The 16,565-nt window shown below is 42.6% G+C and overlaps 1 protein-coding gene across 3 annotated transcripts in view; it reads right to left on the bottom strand.

Annotated features, from left to right (window-relative positions):
- The window catches only part of sfmbt2 (Scm like with four mbt domains 2), a 30,329-nt gene extending 16,147 nt beyond the window's left edge, over window positions 1–14,182 (bottom strand). Inside the window, exons 1-6 of one of the 3 annotated variants that reach the window (XM_027026820.2) lie at window positions 14,120–14,181; window positions 13,714–13,881; window positions 8,803–8,955; window positions 7,154–7,248; window positions 6,051–6,291; window positions 1,036–1,056 (exon numbers count right to left, since the gene is read on the bottom strand). In XM_027026820.2, coding sequence (XP_026882621.1) covers window positions 1,036–1,056; window positions 6,051–6,291; window positions 7,154–7,248; window positions 8,803–8,866 — 421 coding nt within the window. In that variant the 5' untranslated portion in view covers window positions 8,867–8,955; window positions 13,714–13,881; window positions 14,120–14,181. Of the gene's footprint in view, window positions 1–1,035; window positions 1,057–6,050; window positions 6,292–7,153; window positions 7,249–8,802; window positions 8,956–13,713; window positions 13,882–14,119 lie in introns of all 3 variants that reach the window. The other 2 variants (XM_027026821.2, XM_027026822.2) reach the window with 2 other exon arrangements.
- Window positions 14,183–16,565: the final 2,383 nt, after the last annotated feature.

Below are 16,565 nucleotides of genomic sequence, written 5' to 3'. Positions count from 1 at the left end.
ATGGGAAGGCAAATGATTAAGTGATGCAGGTCTGGGTTTATGTTATGAGACCTGCCAACTTTTTTTTTGTGGCTTTTCTGTTTAACCAACACTCTGGTCCATAACAATAATTTTTCCTATTAAACTCCAACAAGAGCTGGAAGACTGAGTAGAAAAAGGGATCTGCATGTGTGTGAGAATACATGAATGTGTGTGATGAAACCTTCTAGACAAAGAAGCCCCTCTCCATAATGCATGTCAGCTACGTTTGCCATGTGTATCTTACCTACAGCCACTCATGCAAATCCTCACACACCTATGCAGATACAAATCTCTCTCTCTCTCTCTCTCTCTCTCTCTCTCTCTCTCTCTCTCTCTCTCTCTCTCCCTCTCTCCCTCTCTCTCTCCATGCACACATTGCGTGCCTAACAGTCAAGCATGCAGAGGGATGCAGACAAGCAAGACTATTGCAGTCACTTCCTTTAGAAAAAGGTAAAGGAATGGACAAGAGAAAGAAAGAGAGATGGAAGGAAAGAAAGAAAGAAAGAAGGAAAGGGTGACAGAAAGAACGAATAACAGGGAAGAGCCCTGACAGATCTGGCCAAGAAAAGCTGGGTGTTTGAAGAAAGAGCAGGAGAAGTGACAGACATGGGACACAGAGAGGGAGACCATGTGCTAGAGAAAGAGCAGAAGGGAAAACAAACTTGCACACACACAGACAGAGAGCGAGGGAGAGAGGGAGAGAGATACAATGAAATTCACAGGGCTGAATAATTGTGAATTCAAGCCTGGGTATTTTTCTGTGAAAAGACAGAAAGACAGAGAGAGAGACACCGAGAGAGAGAGTGAAAAACATGGATAGAGCAAGCAAATAAGAGTGTGAGGGGGAGGAGAAAGAGAGAGAGAGAAAGAGAGAGAGAGAGAAAGAAAGAGAGAGACGGGATAGAGTGGGGAAGAAAGAAAGACAAGAACAAGACAGAGGGAGAGAGAAACAGAGAAGGAGAGAGAAAGGAAGAGGGGGAGAGAGAAGAAGAGAAGGAGAGAGGCTCGGCTTACCTGCTCTGAGGTAAACGTTATCTGAGAAACAAACAGACAGGAACAAAGGTGACTAACAGATACACACAAGCTAATCTCACACACACGCACACACAAACACACACCATTCAGTACCACAGCAGTTCAAAAGACAGCTATGCAATATAATAAGTCTTAATACACATCATCAAGAGCCACATATATAATTTAGTCCTCAGTTCCCACAGAGTGCCATGCAGTAAAATATTCATCTGAAGCCTATTCCCACATTATCATATCCAAACAAATGAATATGGAAAATAATTGCTAATTATGCTTACATTACCATAATTCTAAATGTAATTTATATAAAACTAGCATGTAGGGCATTAAATAAATTACTGACCGCTTGATTCAAAATCTAAGTTGAGAACGAGACATTTCCTAATCTCTGTCTTTAATCAATGAATGCTTTAGTAATGTGATAGTGAGAAAGCAAATCTCATTTTATTAAAAGAATAAAACCACTCAAACCACTACATATAGGGCTTGATTCACTAAAACCACTACATATAGGGCTTCATTGCTGCCTCCGCATATCTTATAGCTGCTGATGATCTGTGGAATATGAACCCAGCTTTCATTTATAGCTTTGGAAAAACATACACACTTACATGTGTGCAAAACACATGCTCACAACCACACCCACAACTCAAAGTTTCAGACCATGGTAAACACATGACATAGGCGTGCATCTTGTGTTAGTGTAGTTAGACAACGTATCAAACACACATTAAAACATTTTAAACCTGCGCCAACCCAGGGTGAAAGGCACATGTGCAGGTCTGAGTGATACAGCGCCGTGAGAAAGCCAGCTCTCCCAGATGGCTAAAACTCTGTGACAATTATCATATTCACTCAGTTGTTGAAGTCTCGAACAATGCACTGAAGTTTGTAAGTGTTAGGTTCCCCCAAACGCAGAGAGTGATTTATTTTATGCCACTCTACAACTGGAGTGGCTTTTCCAAAAACCATGCTCAGAGTGGATCTTCAAATGGCGAGATGAGCCTGACACCCTGAACAGCTGTGATACAAACAACGATTCTTTTAGGAAACTGCACCCAGTGTTAAAGGGGAGTGGACATGACATTTATCACCACTAAACATATGAAGCATATTATGGAAAATTGCAGCTATGAACCATGATGAGCAAGAGACTCACTTGTTGTAGACTGGATCACTGTGACTAAGCAGGTAATTCTGACTCAGAGTGACGACAGGTTTTTTCCAGTTAGGAGCTGATGAGAAATTCTGTATTTATTATATTGTCCTTACTATGAACTCAGTTTCCCACAGTCCTCTGCTACTAGTAGGTGTGGCTACTCTTGCTTATGCTCAACTAGATCAGTTACTCAATTTCTTAGGATCTGAAAACTAAATTCTCCACAGAAATAAATGAGCAGGCACTAATGCTGAGATTTGGTGCAGGTTCAATTGAAAAAAGATATTTCAATGTAAAAAACATGGTAAAAAGTGTAGTTAAATGACCACTACTTATGAATACATAATATGAGCCTCCCATTCACACACACACACACACACACACACACACACACACACACACACACACACACACACACACCTTACAGTGGTGCCTGAAAGTTTGTGAACTGTTAAGAATTTTCTATATTTCTGCATAAACCTCACCTAAAACTTCATCAGATTGTCACACAAGTCCTAAAAGCAGATAAAGACAACCATATCAAACAAACAAGACAACAATATTAGAATCTGATTTATTTATTGAGGAAAATGATCCAATATGACATATCTGTTAGTGGCAAAAGTATGTGAACCTTTGTTTTCAGTATCTGATGTGACCACCTTGCGCCGCAAGAAGTGCAACTAAATGTTTACAGTAATTGTTGATTAGTCCTGCATATCGGAGGAATTTTAGCCCTTTCACCCATACAAAACAGCTTCAACTCAGTTATGTTGGTGGGTTTACGCCCATGAACTGCATGTTTCAGGTCCATCCACAACATTTCTGTCGGATTAAGGTCAGAACATTGACTTGGCCATTCCAAAACCTTAACTTTATTCTGCCTTAGCCGTTCTTTGGCAGTGTCGTTGTCTTGCTGCATGACCCACGTTCTCTTGAGATTCAGCTCACGGACAGATGGTCTGGCATTTTCTATTAGGATTTGCTGGTATAATTCAGAATTCATTGTTCCATCAATGATGGCAAGTCTTCCTGGCCAAGATATGGCAAAACAGGCCCAAACGTGATGCTACCCCCACCGTGTTTCACAGAAGGGAAGAGGTTTTTACGCTGGAATGCAGTGTTTTCCTTTCTCCAAACAGATCTCTTTTGGTCTCATCCGTCCACATAACATTGTCCCAATAGCTTTCTGGCTTGTCCATGTGATCTTTAACAAACTGTAGATAGGCAACAATGTTCTTTTTAGAGAGAAGCAGCTTTCTCCTTGCAACCCTGCCATGTACACCACTGTTGTACATGAGTCCCCTCATGCTGGCCTCAAGAACATTAACCTTAACCAATGTGAGAAAGGCCTGTAGTTGCTTAGAAGTTACCTTGGGTTCCTTTGTGACCTCGCGGGCTGTTACATGCTTTGCTCTTGGCATAATCTTTGTTGGTTGACCACTCCTGGGGAGGGTAATAACGGTCTTGAATTTCCTTAATTTGTCCACGATCTGTCTGACTGTTTATTGGTGGAGTCCAAACTCTTTAGAGATGGTTTTGTAATTTTTTCCAGCCTGATGAGCAACTCTTCAATAACTCTTCTTCTAAGGTCCTCACAAATCACCTTTGTTCATGCCGTGATACATCACCACAAAATCATGTTGTGAAAATCAGACTTTGCTTGATCTGTTTCCTTTTTGTCTCATTTGTTTTACTTGGTTCTCCTTATCCACCGTTAGGACTTGTGTGACAAGTCAAATTTTTTGTGATTATGGTCAAATTTATGCAGAAATATAGAAACTTCAAAAGAGTTCACAAACGTTCAAGCACCGCTGTAGACAAGACAAGCACATGTATACCCAAGGGAAGTAAAAATATGTCATACACAAGCATATTTAGTGTTCTGTCTTTATATATGTCATGAAATTTGGAAAGGAATATTTATTGGTACAAACACAAATGCTTTTGAAACAGGGTAAAATACAAACACAAGCTCAGTTGGAGAACATTACAGCAAGGCTTAAATAACACAGAACAAATGCTTGGGAGTTCGGAAGATTCAAATTTCATATATATATTTTTTTATGGCGATGATTTTTTTTGTGATCAAATTTCAGCTGCGCATAATCGGCCCCACTGGTCTGACCTCTGGTACTACTCCTGACTGCAGACCACAAGACAATCCAACATCGCACGGCATCACGTTACATACGCCTCACAGTGAACAGGCATCTGTGGTAAAATTACGAAAACACTTCCTCCATCATGTAATGAATTTTTATTCACTTCTGTTCAGGACGGCTTGCATATCTCCACCAAACATGAGCTCCATTTATTTGCTGGAGTAACGTATGTGTGACAGTGTCCCTAATAACCTGTTTGTAGGCATTTGAGTGCTTTATTACAGGAGGGTGTGTTCTTCCAGGGCCTCACTGAGTGAGTGTGTGTGTGTGTGTGTGTGTGTGTGTGTGTGTGTGTGTGTGTGTGTGTGTGTGTGTGTGTGTGTGTGTGTGTGTGTGTATAGAGATAGAGTGAAGTGCGCAATGACAGCCGTCCATCATCAGCTGTGTATGCACTGGCCAGTATTAGGTACACCTTGCTAGTACTGGGTTGGAACCCCTTGTGTCTTCAGAACTGCCTTACTTCTTTGTGGCATGGATTCACCATTGTGCTGGCAACATTCCTCACAGCGTTTGGTACATATTGACATGACAGCATGATAATTGGTGCAGATTTGTCAGCTGTACTTCCATGACGCAAATTTCCCATTCCACCACATCCCAACGGTGCTCTGTTGGATAGAGTTCTTTTGTTTTTGGAGGCCATTTGCATACAGTGAACTCACTTTCATGTTCAATAAACCTGTTTGAGATTATTTGAGCTTTGTTGTCCTGCTAAAAGTATCCATGAGATGATAGGTAGGACATGGTCAGCATGGTCAGAAACAATACTCAGGTAGGCTGTGGTGTTTAAACACTGCTCAGTTGGTATTAAGAGGCCCAAAGTGTGGCGAGAAAATAACTTCCACACCCTTAGACTCCCATGACCAGCCTGAACCTTTGATACAAGGCAGGGTGGACCCATGCTTTCATGTTTTTTATGCCAAATTCTGATGCTACCGTCTGAACACTGCAGCAGAAATCAAGACTCATCTTGATTTTTCCAATGTTCTATTGTCCAATTTTGGTGGGCCCGTGAGAATTGTAGCCTTGCTTGCCTGTTCTTAGCTGTCAGGAGTAGCACCCGGTGTGGTCTTCTGCTGTTGTAGTCCGTCTGTTTCCAGGTTCAACATGTTGAGCATTCAGAGATGCTCTTCTGTATACCTCGATGGTAACAGCCATTTATTTGAGCTACTGTTTCCTTTTTATCAGCCTGAACCAGTCTGGCCATTCTCCTCTGACCTCTGGCATCAACAAGGCATTTTTGCCCAGAGAACTGCTGCTCACTGGATATTTTCTCTTTGTCAGACCATTACTAAAAACCCTAGAAATGGTTGTGTGTGGAAATCCCAGCAGGTCAATGGTTTCTGAAATACTCAACCAGCCCTTCGTCTTGACCACATCTACATGCCTAAATGCAACGAATTGCTGTCATTTAAGTGACTGATTAGATATTTGTGTTAACAAGCAGTTGAACATGTAAAGTTGTCATCAAAGTAAAGGGTGCTGATGAAGGACTCCTGTCTGAAACATTCTCTTTTCTCTGATTTTCTCTCTCTCTCTCTCTCTCTCTCTCTCTCTCTCTCTCTCTCTCTCTCTCTCTAATATATATATATATATATATATATATGTATATGTATATATATATGTGTGTGTGTGTGTGTGTGTGTGTGTGTGTGTGTGTGATGGGGTACCTTCAGGTGGCTGCAGCAGTTTGTTGTTCTGCGTGCACCAGCCCACGGGATGGAGCTCTGCAGTCATCACGTCACACCAGAAGTCCGCTTTGCGGTCATCACCATAGCCACAGTAGCGTAACAGCAGCAACTGGCCGCACGTGGTAATGATGGTCGCCACCCAGTAGGTGTCTGGGCAGCTCTTATTGGCCACTTCCAGCTTCATTCCAGGCTGAAAGCTGCTCTGAAGGCTCAGCTCCACCTGCGAGCACAATGCAGCATTGCCATGGGGATTCTACTACACCTGACCCTCCCACTGGCCAAGCTCACTGTGACACACCTACTTGGGGGGGGGGGGGCTATAGAACACACACAACAGCCACAGCCCTCTGTAACCTGGATTTCTGGGCCAAGACATCAAAACTGTTAGCGGTTGCCATGATACCTGAGATATTTCTATTCTGATACTATATTTCTTTTGTCTGCTGTATGCCTATAAAGAATCCAGCGATCCGACTATGAAAATATGTAAATAACTCCACTTTGGCCTGCTTTTGGTGGACAACATCTCCCACTTACCACTGGCCACGTCTCTCATGAAAATATATGTGATCCCATTTCACTGTCTCCACAGCCTTGCGCTCAGCTGGCCTGGGCTCAGTATTCGTTTTTAATGAGTTGCTAACTTAGACTATATGAATTCCTTTTGGAATGGAGAGCTCTTCTGTAGCTATTAGACTGCTAATTGTGTGTTAGTGCCTGAAACACAGGTGTGAGAGAGCCGCAGCTTCTGACACCATATCTGGGGTTAAGCTGGCAGGACTCTCAAAGTCGGCTCCTGAACAATCAGATAAGGCAGGGTCTTCTTGGCTGTCATCCAGGTTTGGATCTGATCTTGGATTACACTCTGACCAGTTTCCAAATTGAGTCTGCTCTTGAGTCTCTTAATCTGGTAGGTTTGTAGGACACTCCAGAGGTTTTGACAGAATGTATCAAATTTATCATGCACTAGATGACATGGTCATATATTAAAAGTGGGACCAATTGTGTGTGTTTAGTGAGGGTCTGAGCTTAGCAGCATGGCATGTTTGTTCATGTGTTTGTGCACTGAGGCGTAAGCTCACATGTTTGAAGGAAGTGTGAGGAGCAGCAGTGGCTCCTGTCTCCTCTAGATATTCCTCCCAGTTAAAGTCCACCGCCTCCTCTCCACAGTCCATATCTGAGAGATGGGGAGGGAGGGAAATGGAGATATAGAGAGTTACAGAAATAGAGTTAAGAGAGATACAGAGAGAGAAAAAAAGAAAGGAGAGAGAGAATTTTGTTAGAACAAAGCTTTTCAAACCAGGGTCCTGCTGAGTTTCTGAATAAGCATGCCAGACCATTCAAGGAGATATAGTAAATAAAATATTTTTATTGTTTTAAAAAAACAAAAACAGCTAGAATACCAAATCCACACCATCATCCACTGATACCACGACAGTTGCAGAGAACCCTGTGATCAGCAGTGGCAGAATAACTTTACATCCATGCACTGACTATGCGCCAACGAGCTTGTCTTCGTTCCTTCAGTGAGGTGTAGTACAGCACTGCACGGCTGGGCCTGGCGGGGGTGGGGGGGTCTTCTAGCTCGAGAGTGACATGCACGGGGGTGTTGGCAGTGGGGGTAAAGGACGCTGTGACAGCGCTCGTGTGTCGCCCGGCAACAAGAACCGCAGCTGACCGCTTTGGCCATTCCCCCCCATCCGACTCCCAGCAAATTCCCACGTCCCTCTTCATTCACTTTAGCGCATGAATGTACAAATGAAGTACAACTCTGGCCCAGACTGCAGTGCTGCCAACTGACTTGATTTAGAGACATTTGGACTTTGTACTGGATACTGCAGTTCTGCTGAAGCTTCCCAACACCACATTCACAATATATATCAATGCGTGGTTTTCATAATTACCTGCTACAAGTAACGATTAATTAATGATATTGTAAAAAAAAATGTTAACTAATCGTATAAAAATGGCAGTTTTATAAGGGTAAGGGCAGTTTTATAAGTGGCAGAGGGATAAGAGAACTGAGTTTCTCACACAGACTGAAACTAGACCTGGTATATTTAATTTAGTGTCATCATGCTCTTCCACTGGTACATTCATTGCTGTTGTAATACGTAAGCAAATTAATTAGCAAATTACACATTTTAACTGTCTGCTTCGAAATCTTTCTGTCTGGAGTAAACTCATTACATAATTACATCTTCAGAATAGTCATGACGTCACCACAGAAGAGACTGAGTAATAGGAAGTATAAATATAGGCCAAATACACACATACACATACACACACCCACACACCCACAGACAAAATGACGAGTCAAACCTACTGTTAAACATACGTGCACACACACACACACACACACACACACACACACACACAAAATGACGAGTCTAATAGTAGTTTAACTCCTAGGTTTAACAAGAGACTGCTATGACACTCTTTACGTAAGGTTGACATAATTACCATATAATACAACATATTTAGACCAAGTACAGTGCGGAGCTACATACCGTTGATTAAAAGTGACTGAATCACCCTGTTAATACACGCTGAGTGACACGCAATGCAAAACGCATCACTTCATTTACCTGTGGCGACTGACATAACGCAACCTCCCTTTCTGTCACAAATATTTTACTGATGAGTCCTTTTGAATGTGAAGTAAATGATGGTTAACACCGTTGTATAATCTGAGAGATTCCAGAGGTATGTGCAGGTGAGCTCGCCTCACCTGAGTGGCCCTGTTCTGCTCTGCCATTGGCCGGACTCTGGGTCTTTCCCCCTGCTGACATCATTTTCGGTGTCCTGTGAAGGGCGAGCTCCTCGGTGACCTAGAGCACCGGTGACCTTCTCCAGATGCGTAAGCTCACAGCAAGCTCAAAGCCTGCAATTTGGGTCAGAGGTCAGATTTTCTTTAACAGCAAAAACCCCAACAAAATTTGCCTAAACACATACTATCGCCTACGTTCCCAGAGTGCATGCTTCAACTGAACGAAGACAGCTTTACAGAGCTAGAGACCTGCGCTCCCTATAGCCTAGGGGTCAGACAGCCGGACTGAAATAGGTTGTTAGGAAGCACTAGTATTTCACTGTCTAGCAATCAAACTGCTGCAAACGTGAAGCCACTTCCTTCTTTCATCCCTGGGTATGCACACAAGTCGCCTGCTCTATACAGCACCGCAACGAAAATGCATCCAGTCCAGGCAAAAATGTGGAAACTCATGTCATCTGAGTTCATGGAGACCGCATGGACCGTATTTCACATTTCAGGCCGGGTCTCCCTGCTGGGTCTGCTTTGTAAACTTGCAGATGAGCTGAACTTTCCCCACAGGATGATCGGGCTCAGCTAGTACTTGGACGAACTGATTTTGGGGGGGGAGGTGAAAAAAGATAACAAGTAAAGTGCTTAGAAAGTCACTTGCCAAAGCTCCCGTGGAGTGTTCCCGCAGACTGAAGCAGCTGTACCACAGGGCAGGCCTTCGCCTCTGGAAAGCAGATATGCCTCCAAAATACAACCCTTTGGGACTGGCACTCAGACTAGAGAGGGCTCCCCTACAAGATCCTTTCATCCTGAGTCAGTCCCATAACTGAGTTTACAGGTTGTTAATCCCAATCTATAATTTCAGTTATAGACTGTGATTAACACAAACGGGGGGGCATTTCATTACCCAGCCCCAGTGCCGTGTGCGTTTAACAAAGAATAATCTGTCAGAGCACGCGGACTCCTGCAATTTGTCGGGCTTCTCGGGAGAGCATGATTGGCTGGCACTCGTGGCACATCTCCGCAGAAGTCTGCGAGATTCATCGGGGCTCTCATTAGCTAAGAAGCACCGTTCATAAGCAGGAATGCTTGATTTCCAGTGCACCACTAAAGCGGATTTCAGCGTTTCGCAAGGATTACGCGTACTGTCCAAACATGCAGCGCACTTCATGACCCGCGCTCACCGTTTCAGCATATCTTATTAATATGACTATTATGTCAGCATGTTCCAGTTTTATTTGCGGCAGTCATGGTTCTCAAAACGACACCTGGAAATGTCAGATAGCCATCGTGTGCTCCACTGTGGCTGAGATTAGCAGAAATGCATGCTCGTATGAAACTTTTCTGCGACGTGTTCCAAATATATCACTTCCCTTGAGGAATAAACTTATTTCAACACCATGTCACTTCATTGTAAGCTCTGATATCTAGTATTGGTTTTCTCAATGAAAGAGAGAATTCTGAAGAATTTTTTGGTCAACTGCACTAAATCCACAAGTTTTCATAACATTAATTAGTGTGCTTGGTGGTCAGTGCAAGCATGGCACCAACCTTGCCCAGACTCCAATATGCATGGAATCAACTGGTCCAAATATCACAAATATGAACAAAGGGAAAATACTTTGTCATTCTGGATTACAGAGTTAGATTTTTGTGTGTGTGACAGAGGCCGCCTGTGTGTGGGAATGTGTGCGCATGTTATGCACCTGATTTATATACATGGCTGGTCACTAGTTCCACAAAAAATCAAATACATCTCCATGTTGTTTGCCACATTTTGTATAGAATCAGTCCAGTTCTGGAATCAGACCAGTTCAAAACTACACTACCCTCATGAAATACTCATTCCTGGGAACAACACCAATTCACCAATCATCGGCTGATTAACACTTAAGATTATTCCCACAACTACTCTCAGACCACTTCTCAAGAAAAAGATTACATAATGAGAGTAGCAACATCCTGACCTAATCATCACATTTCCTGAAGATTACATCTTTTTGGAACAAGTAAAACAATCACAAATAAAATTTTCTAAAAACATAAACAGGAAAATGCACAAGGCAAAAGCCAAAAGAAAAAAAAAATCTGATAATGACTAAAACATGTATAAAATACACAATACATCATATAAAACGTTTTTACAATTCCTTCTGTCAGGAGTGAATTACAGCCCCAACTGGCCAAATGATACCATTCTATCTCGTTTCAGAAAGTGACAGCAACACCCCCAATGTCAAAGCTCAACTCCATGCTGGTAAGCATCAGTGTATTGCTTCAAAGCTCTTTTAAGAAGCTGTGACGATCTAAGGGTTCTGCCACTTCACGAGAAACCAGCACTGTTCCACTGATTCCCGAGCAGAGATTACTCCCTATAACCTGACCTAATCTGATGTGCACTGTTTTGGAGGCTCTGAATGGCCCCTGCTATCGATTAGCACTGAGCACGCCAGATGCTCTGAATGCAGACTGTGTGTCGGCATAATCCAGCGTTCAGTTCGGTTTTAAGAGGGGAATTAAAGGATTCTTTGAACAAAATTTCATGCTGCTTATGTTATCAGAATAATGACTGGTATTTTTAGTCTGCACTATGTTTATTCATCTATTTTAATCACACAAATGTAGGACGAGTGGAATATCTGAGAACAATGACTAAGTGCGTAATCCACAAACTCGAGATATCACACTCAAACTGCGATACTGCTTTTTTGATGTCATATACATGTGCCAGTGTAATGACCTCACTTCCAATCGGGAATCACGATGACTATATTACAGATGCAGTTACTTCTGACCGTTTGCCAAATGTCCATTTACATTAGAGCCTACAGGGTCCACTGTTCTTGTAATGCAGAAATTTGCAAACAGTAATACTGATAACATTTTGCACAAGAGAGGACACATCACACAAGCCAGATAACATCACATGGTGTTGCAAGTCATGCATTGATCTCCGCAAACGTCATATCCTCCGGCCACACACTTCATATTCCGAAGTAGGGGCCACATACTTGGTCGAAAGATTGCTACCTACTTTTTGTGCTGAATTATGCAACGTGTAAATTAAGATTACGACGTACAATTTCCCAAAGCTCAGCCAGCGCACTCAAAGCGGGGCCGTCACCCGATCTCGGTGACCCAAGGACAAACGATCTGATTACTATAGCTCCTTATCGTATTACCCACGACACACACACGCGCGCGCGTTTAAGGTATGCCATGCGGCTCAGCATCCTTCCTCAGAGGCCGAAGTAACCGCCCGTTCGTTAAAATGCTGAAAACGTCGGTCCCAGTCAGCCTAGTTTAACGCAAAAATAACTGGCACTAGTCTGCACTGCCTGGAAGCCACTAAACAGACAACGAGCCGCTGGATAAGCCAAGAGTGAGTTATTTTAATTACTACTCGTGTCTTATTTAAGCGCGAAGGTTTCAACCATCTTTTTCTGCGCATTAAGTGCAAACTTCTGAGTAATTTAATATACCCGACGTCTACTCTGCAGCGTGTTTAGTAACCACGCTTGAGTCTGCGACGTTTCATCGCGAGACCATGCGGAGCCCCGTGTGCGGGTGCATGCGTTCATTTCAAGGAAACCAGACAGCGAAATTAAACAAATAAAATAACCGTCCGATCCAGTTCAGAGCAGTGGCTCCATTTTGCTTCTCATTATTGTCGTGGATTTAATCCGGTCGAATGAATGCACGGAAATACAGCGCAGTTAAACCCCGGATTTGAGTCATCCGCAGAAAATAAATAATCAGAAAGACACGCATGGTTTGCCAAACTATTAACTTCATTACACTTTTCACACAACACTTGACCTGGCAAATGAACGACCTCGAGTGATCAATTACGTATTTATAGGCATTTCGATCGTTACAGAATTAGCCGTTATAAAAAAAACCGGGCGGATCGGGAACAAGTAAATAAGTCGGTCGCTGGGCTATAACCGATTAAAATACGATCATTCGGTCCATGAGTATCAGCGCTGAGTTCAAAGCGAAACAGGAAACGCAGTGCACGTCCAGTCTGCGCGGAGAGAGGGCTGGCTGTCGCCTACGGGGAGCTCCGAGAGGCTGAACGCCGCCGCGGAATCGGCGCTGTACTTTGCACACTCCGAAAGTATTGCAGCAGAAAAAAACTCCGGCGACGTCGTGTCGCGTTTGCTTCGAATTTAATTCATTAAACCATGTGTAGGGCCACTGAACGAAACGAAAACCGGGCGCTCAGGCCGCGCGGTTTGATTTTTTCCTTCTTCAAAGATTTGTGCAGGCAGTTTTGCACACCTTAACCCCGCCATGTTGCGAGCGGCTTTGACACATTGGCAGGGTTCGAGGTTTTCCGACGTGTTTGCGCACCTTCCAGGGCGGGAGAAGTCCGATATCTCTCGGAGTTTTGGACCGCGAATAACATTTTTGTGAAGAATGCCGGGGAGAGTTAACTTTGTGTTAATAATTACGCACCGTCATTTCGTCCTTTGAAATCGAAAGGAGGTCAAATTGTTGTGCAAATTATGCCACTACCAACCGGGAAGACTTGACTTTGACTAAAAGACGTAACGAAAATATCGCTTTATGTAACCAATTATTTCTCAACATTTCGAGAACGTCCCTCTGCTGGTATACATTACGACCGAATCGAAAGTACCATCCGCCGCTTTTCGTGTCTCGTGTAAAAAAAGGTTATTTCCATTTGGCAGAGCACGCCACAACTACGCCGAAACGCTTCTGTATTCCCGACTAGCGAAACGACCTCAAAGCTGACAAAATAGGTTTTAATCAGGAAAAACCGCCCGCATGCGGAAATTCACCGAGTTAGCGACGGCGCAGCAATGGGAACATCAAACAGTATCGAATGAAGTGAATGCTCAACATCTAATTTACCTTGATGAAGTTTCTGCGCCTTTGAATTCAGAGAGTCCTTCTCCTTCGCCGAAGCACGATCGGGGTGCTTCTCAGCTGCTCTGCCAAGTCCTCCGTCCAATATGGCATCCTACGTCTGCGCATGTCTAAACATCTTCGGATTATTTTCAAGCCGACTCCTTCATTGACCTTTACAGCAGTTGCAAAATTTGTTCAGCCAATTATAAATAGAAAGGCGAAGCCTCCTCCCCCATGCGGGAAACTCGCCTTTTCCTGCACTCTGTAAACAAGAATCTGGTGTTGTCGCAGTTCTTACAGGCTACGCTTTGATGTCAAGACATCCGTTTTAATATCTGCCATAATTTAGAAAATACTAAAAGAGTTTAGTTTTGGAGAATATTGCCCTTTTCGACCGAAAGTAGATTACCTGTTCCTCCATAACACGTTGTCATGTGTTCTCTTTTCGGCACCTTATTTTTTTCCCATAAACTATTAATCACTGATACCCTACCAGTTGTCAACCATATAGCACATTTTGTTCAAGTTTATAATTAGGTCTATCGGCATGTCAACGTGTGAAATACAGGGTTACAACCTGTAAACAACGAGACAGAAAGACAGACAGACAAACACGAGAGAGAGAGAGAGAGAGAGAGAGAGAGAGAGAGAGAGAGAGAGAGAGAGAGAGAGAGAGAGAAAATTCCGAAGTCACGAATCCACTAATGAGAGGGTTTAGTCACAACAACAAGCGCTTCCTAGGCTACTTTGTTTTCATAGAAATGGCATTCAGATATCAAATATCCGAAAAATCCGAAGTGTACCACTTCATGATATATACTGCCTAATTAACAACCTTTGTAAATGACTAAAGTAAAACAAATTTGTTTTAATCATGTCCCAAACTAAAACTTTTCCATTTTCCATCTCAAATTCTTGTTGTTCGACGTTGCCCTCCAGTGGTTATGAGGATACACTGCTGTCTGGGGCTGATCATGATTAGGCTTTGGTTATTAGACCATATTTTGAAAATATTTACATACCCAAGGATCTTTTCCACATCTCTATTTTTGCCTAATACCTAAACATCTACTGCATGGACAGAGTGAGATCTCCTCCACACGAGTTACGCGGAGTTGGACCGCCTCGCTTGGGAGAGCGATGCGCCAGTCGCTCACCTTAACCTGCGAGCGAAACCCGACGCACCTACCGGCTGATTAGCTCGCAAACACAATAGCAGGAGAGAGCGATGGTGTTGCGGTAACGGATGGGTTGCGCCTTGCGAGTAATCTTCGAAGCTGTATCAAGCGAGTGCAGAAAAAAACGATTATGAGGTGGCGACCTTGCTGGATAAACCAGATTACAGATTAACTGGGCTGGTACTGGTAATTTCAAGGAGGGCCGCAAAAAAGCACTATTTAGTCTGTTTCTTACCTTGACTGCTCTTATTAAACCAATTAATTGCTTGACAGTTTGCTGAGGAGTTGTATGTGGTGTGGTAGAGTAGTGACAACGTGTAGTACTTGGGAGTCTAATGGGAAAAATCTATATGTAGGCCATTACTTGAGTCTATGAACGACCCTGGAGTTGAATAATTTTAAGTGTGATGTCACATGTTTTCAGACACTTGACCGATCCATCACTATTCACTAATGTGTACATAGATGCAAAATAGGAAAAGTATTGCCTTTTCCTCAGAAGAGAATCATTCGCCAAGGAAAGTGTCTTACACCACATTCCATTTTGAAAATGTAACTGTGTATACTGTGCTTTAATATTTCAATGCTTAAATGCTTTATTTTTTAGTCAAACCTAAAAACAGGCAAAGGCTGGTTTAGACTAAATGTCATTATATAGTTTCTTTTTACCATATCCCATTTCAAGTATTACGAGATCAACAGGAATAGCAATATAATTTCTTTTTCAGTGTGAGGGGCTAATAAACAAACAAAATATTACTTTTATTAAATGCACACACATGTATAGTTACAGACACACACAAACAAGCAACTAATCAGATAAATGTCAAAACTTGCCGATTCTCAAAAAAAAAAAAAATTAGATTAGTACAGATCTTTAACATGTTTAGTACTCAATGTTAATTCTTAAATACCGTACATAGACACAGCATTTTAACTAACTAACATAAAAGAGTAAAAATGGCATCTAATGTTATTTCTACAATATGGGGTCTTCATATGACCATGATTCAGTGAGAGGTACATCATAACATCGATTACTTCTCTAACTTCTCATAACTTCTCTGCCATCTACATAACAAGATGGTATGCATATTGCATAATCATCTCTCAACCTTTTCTTCAGCTCAGAGAGCCTGTTTTAAAACAGTGCTCCAAGCATCTGTAAAAAACGTCCTACTTCCTGCGTGTCACTTGTTGGTGACTATGTGTAGGTATGCACAAATATTCCACAGCACATTGTAATACTTTTTGTGCTCATGTGAACATTGAAAAGCATTGAGAAACTTGGCTTTCGACTCACACCATTCCAGCAAAGTTGCTTCAAAGGAAGTGGTGTATTACCGTGAGCCAGCACTGCTTCTCAATGCATGCTGTCCAGTGCGAGCCTTAACCAAACTTTGGCTGTCTACTTTGTGACCCAAAGAACAGAAAGCCTATGATCTCTGACCTTTCTGTGATGGTGCATTACAAGGAGTTTGTCAATCATTAAGTGTTTGATAGTGCCAAAAAAGTAAGGTCTGACTCATTGTTTCAGCAAGGTCTGAACGATGAACCCTCTCACATTCTACAGCAGGTACTGTTAAATGCACTACGAGACAAGCTTAACTTGACTTGTCACCTCATTATTTTAGACATCACTTCCTGTCTCTGCCTAAAATATGTCAGTGTTTTGGC

Source organism: Electrophorus electricus, chromosome 7 (genome assembly GCF_013358815.1).
Source record: "Electrophorus electricus isolate fEleEle1 chromosome 7, fEleEle1.pri, whole genome shotgun sequence".
Lineage (NCBI taxonomy): Eukaryota > Metazoa > Chordata > Actinopteri > Gymnotiformes > Gymnotidae > Electrophorus > Electrophorus electricus.
This window is presented reverse-complemented; position numbering and strand designations above follow the sequence as displayed.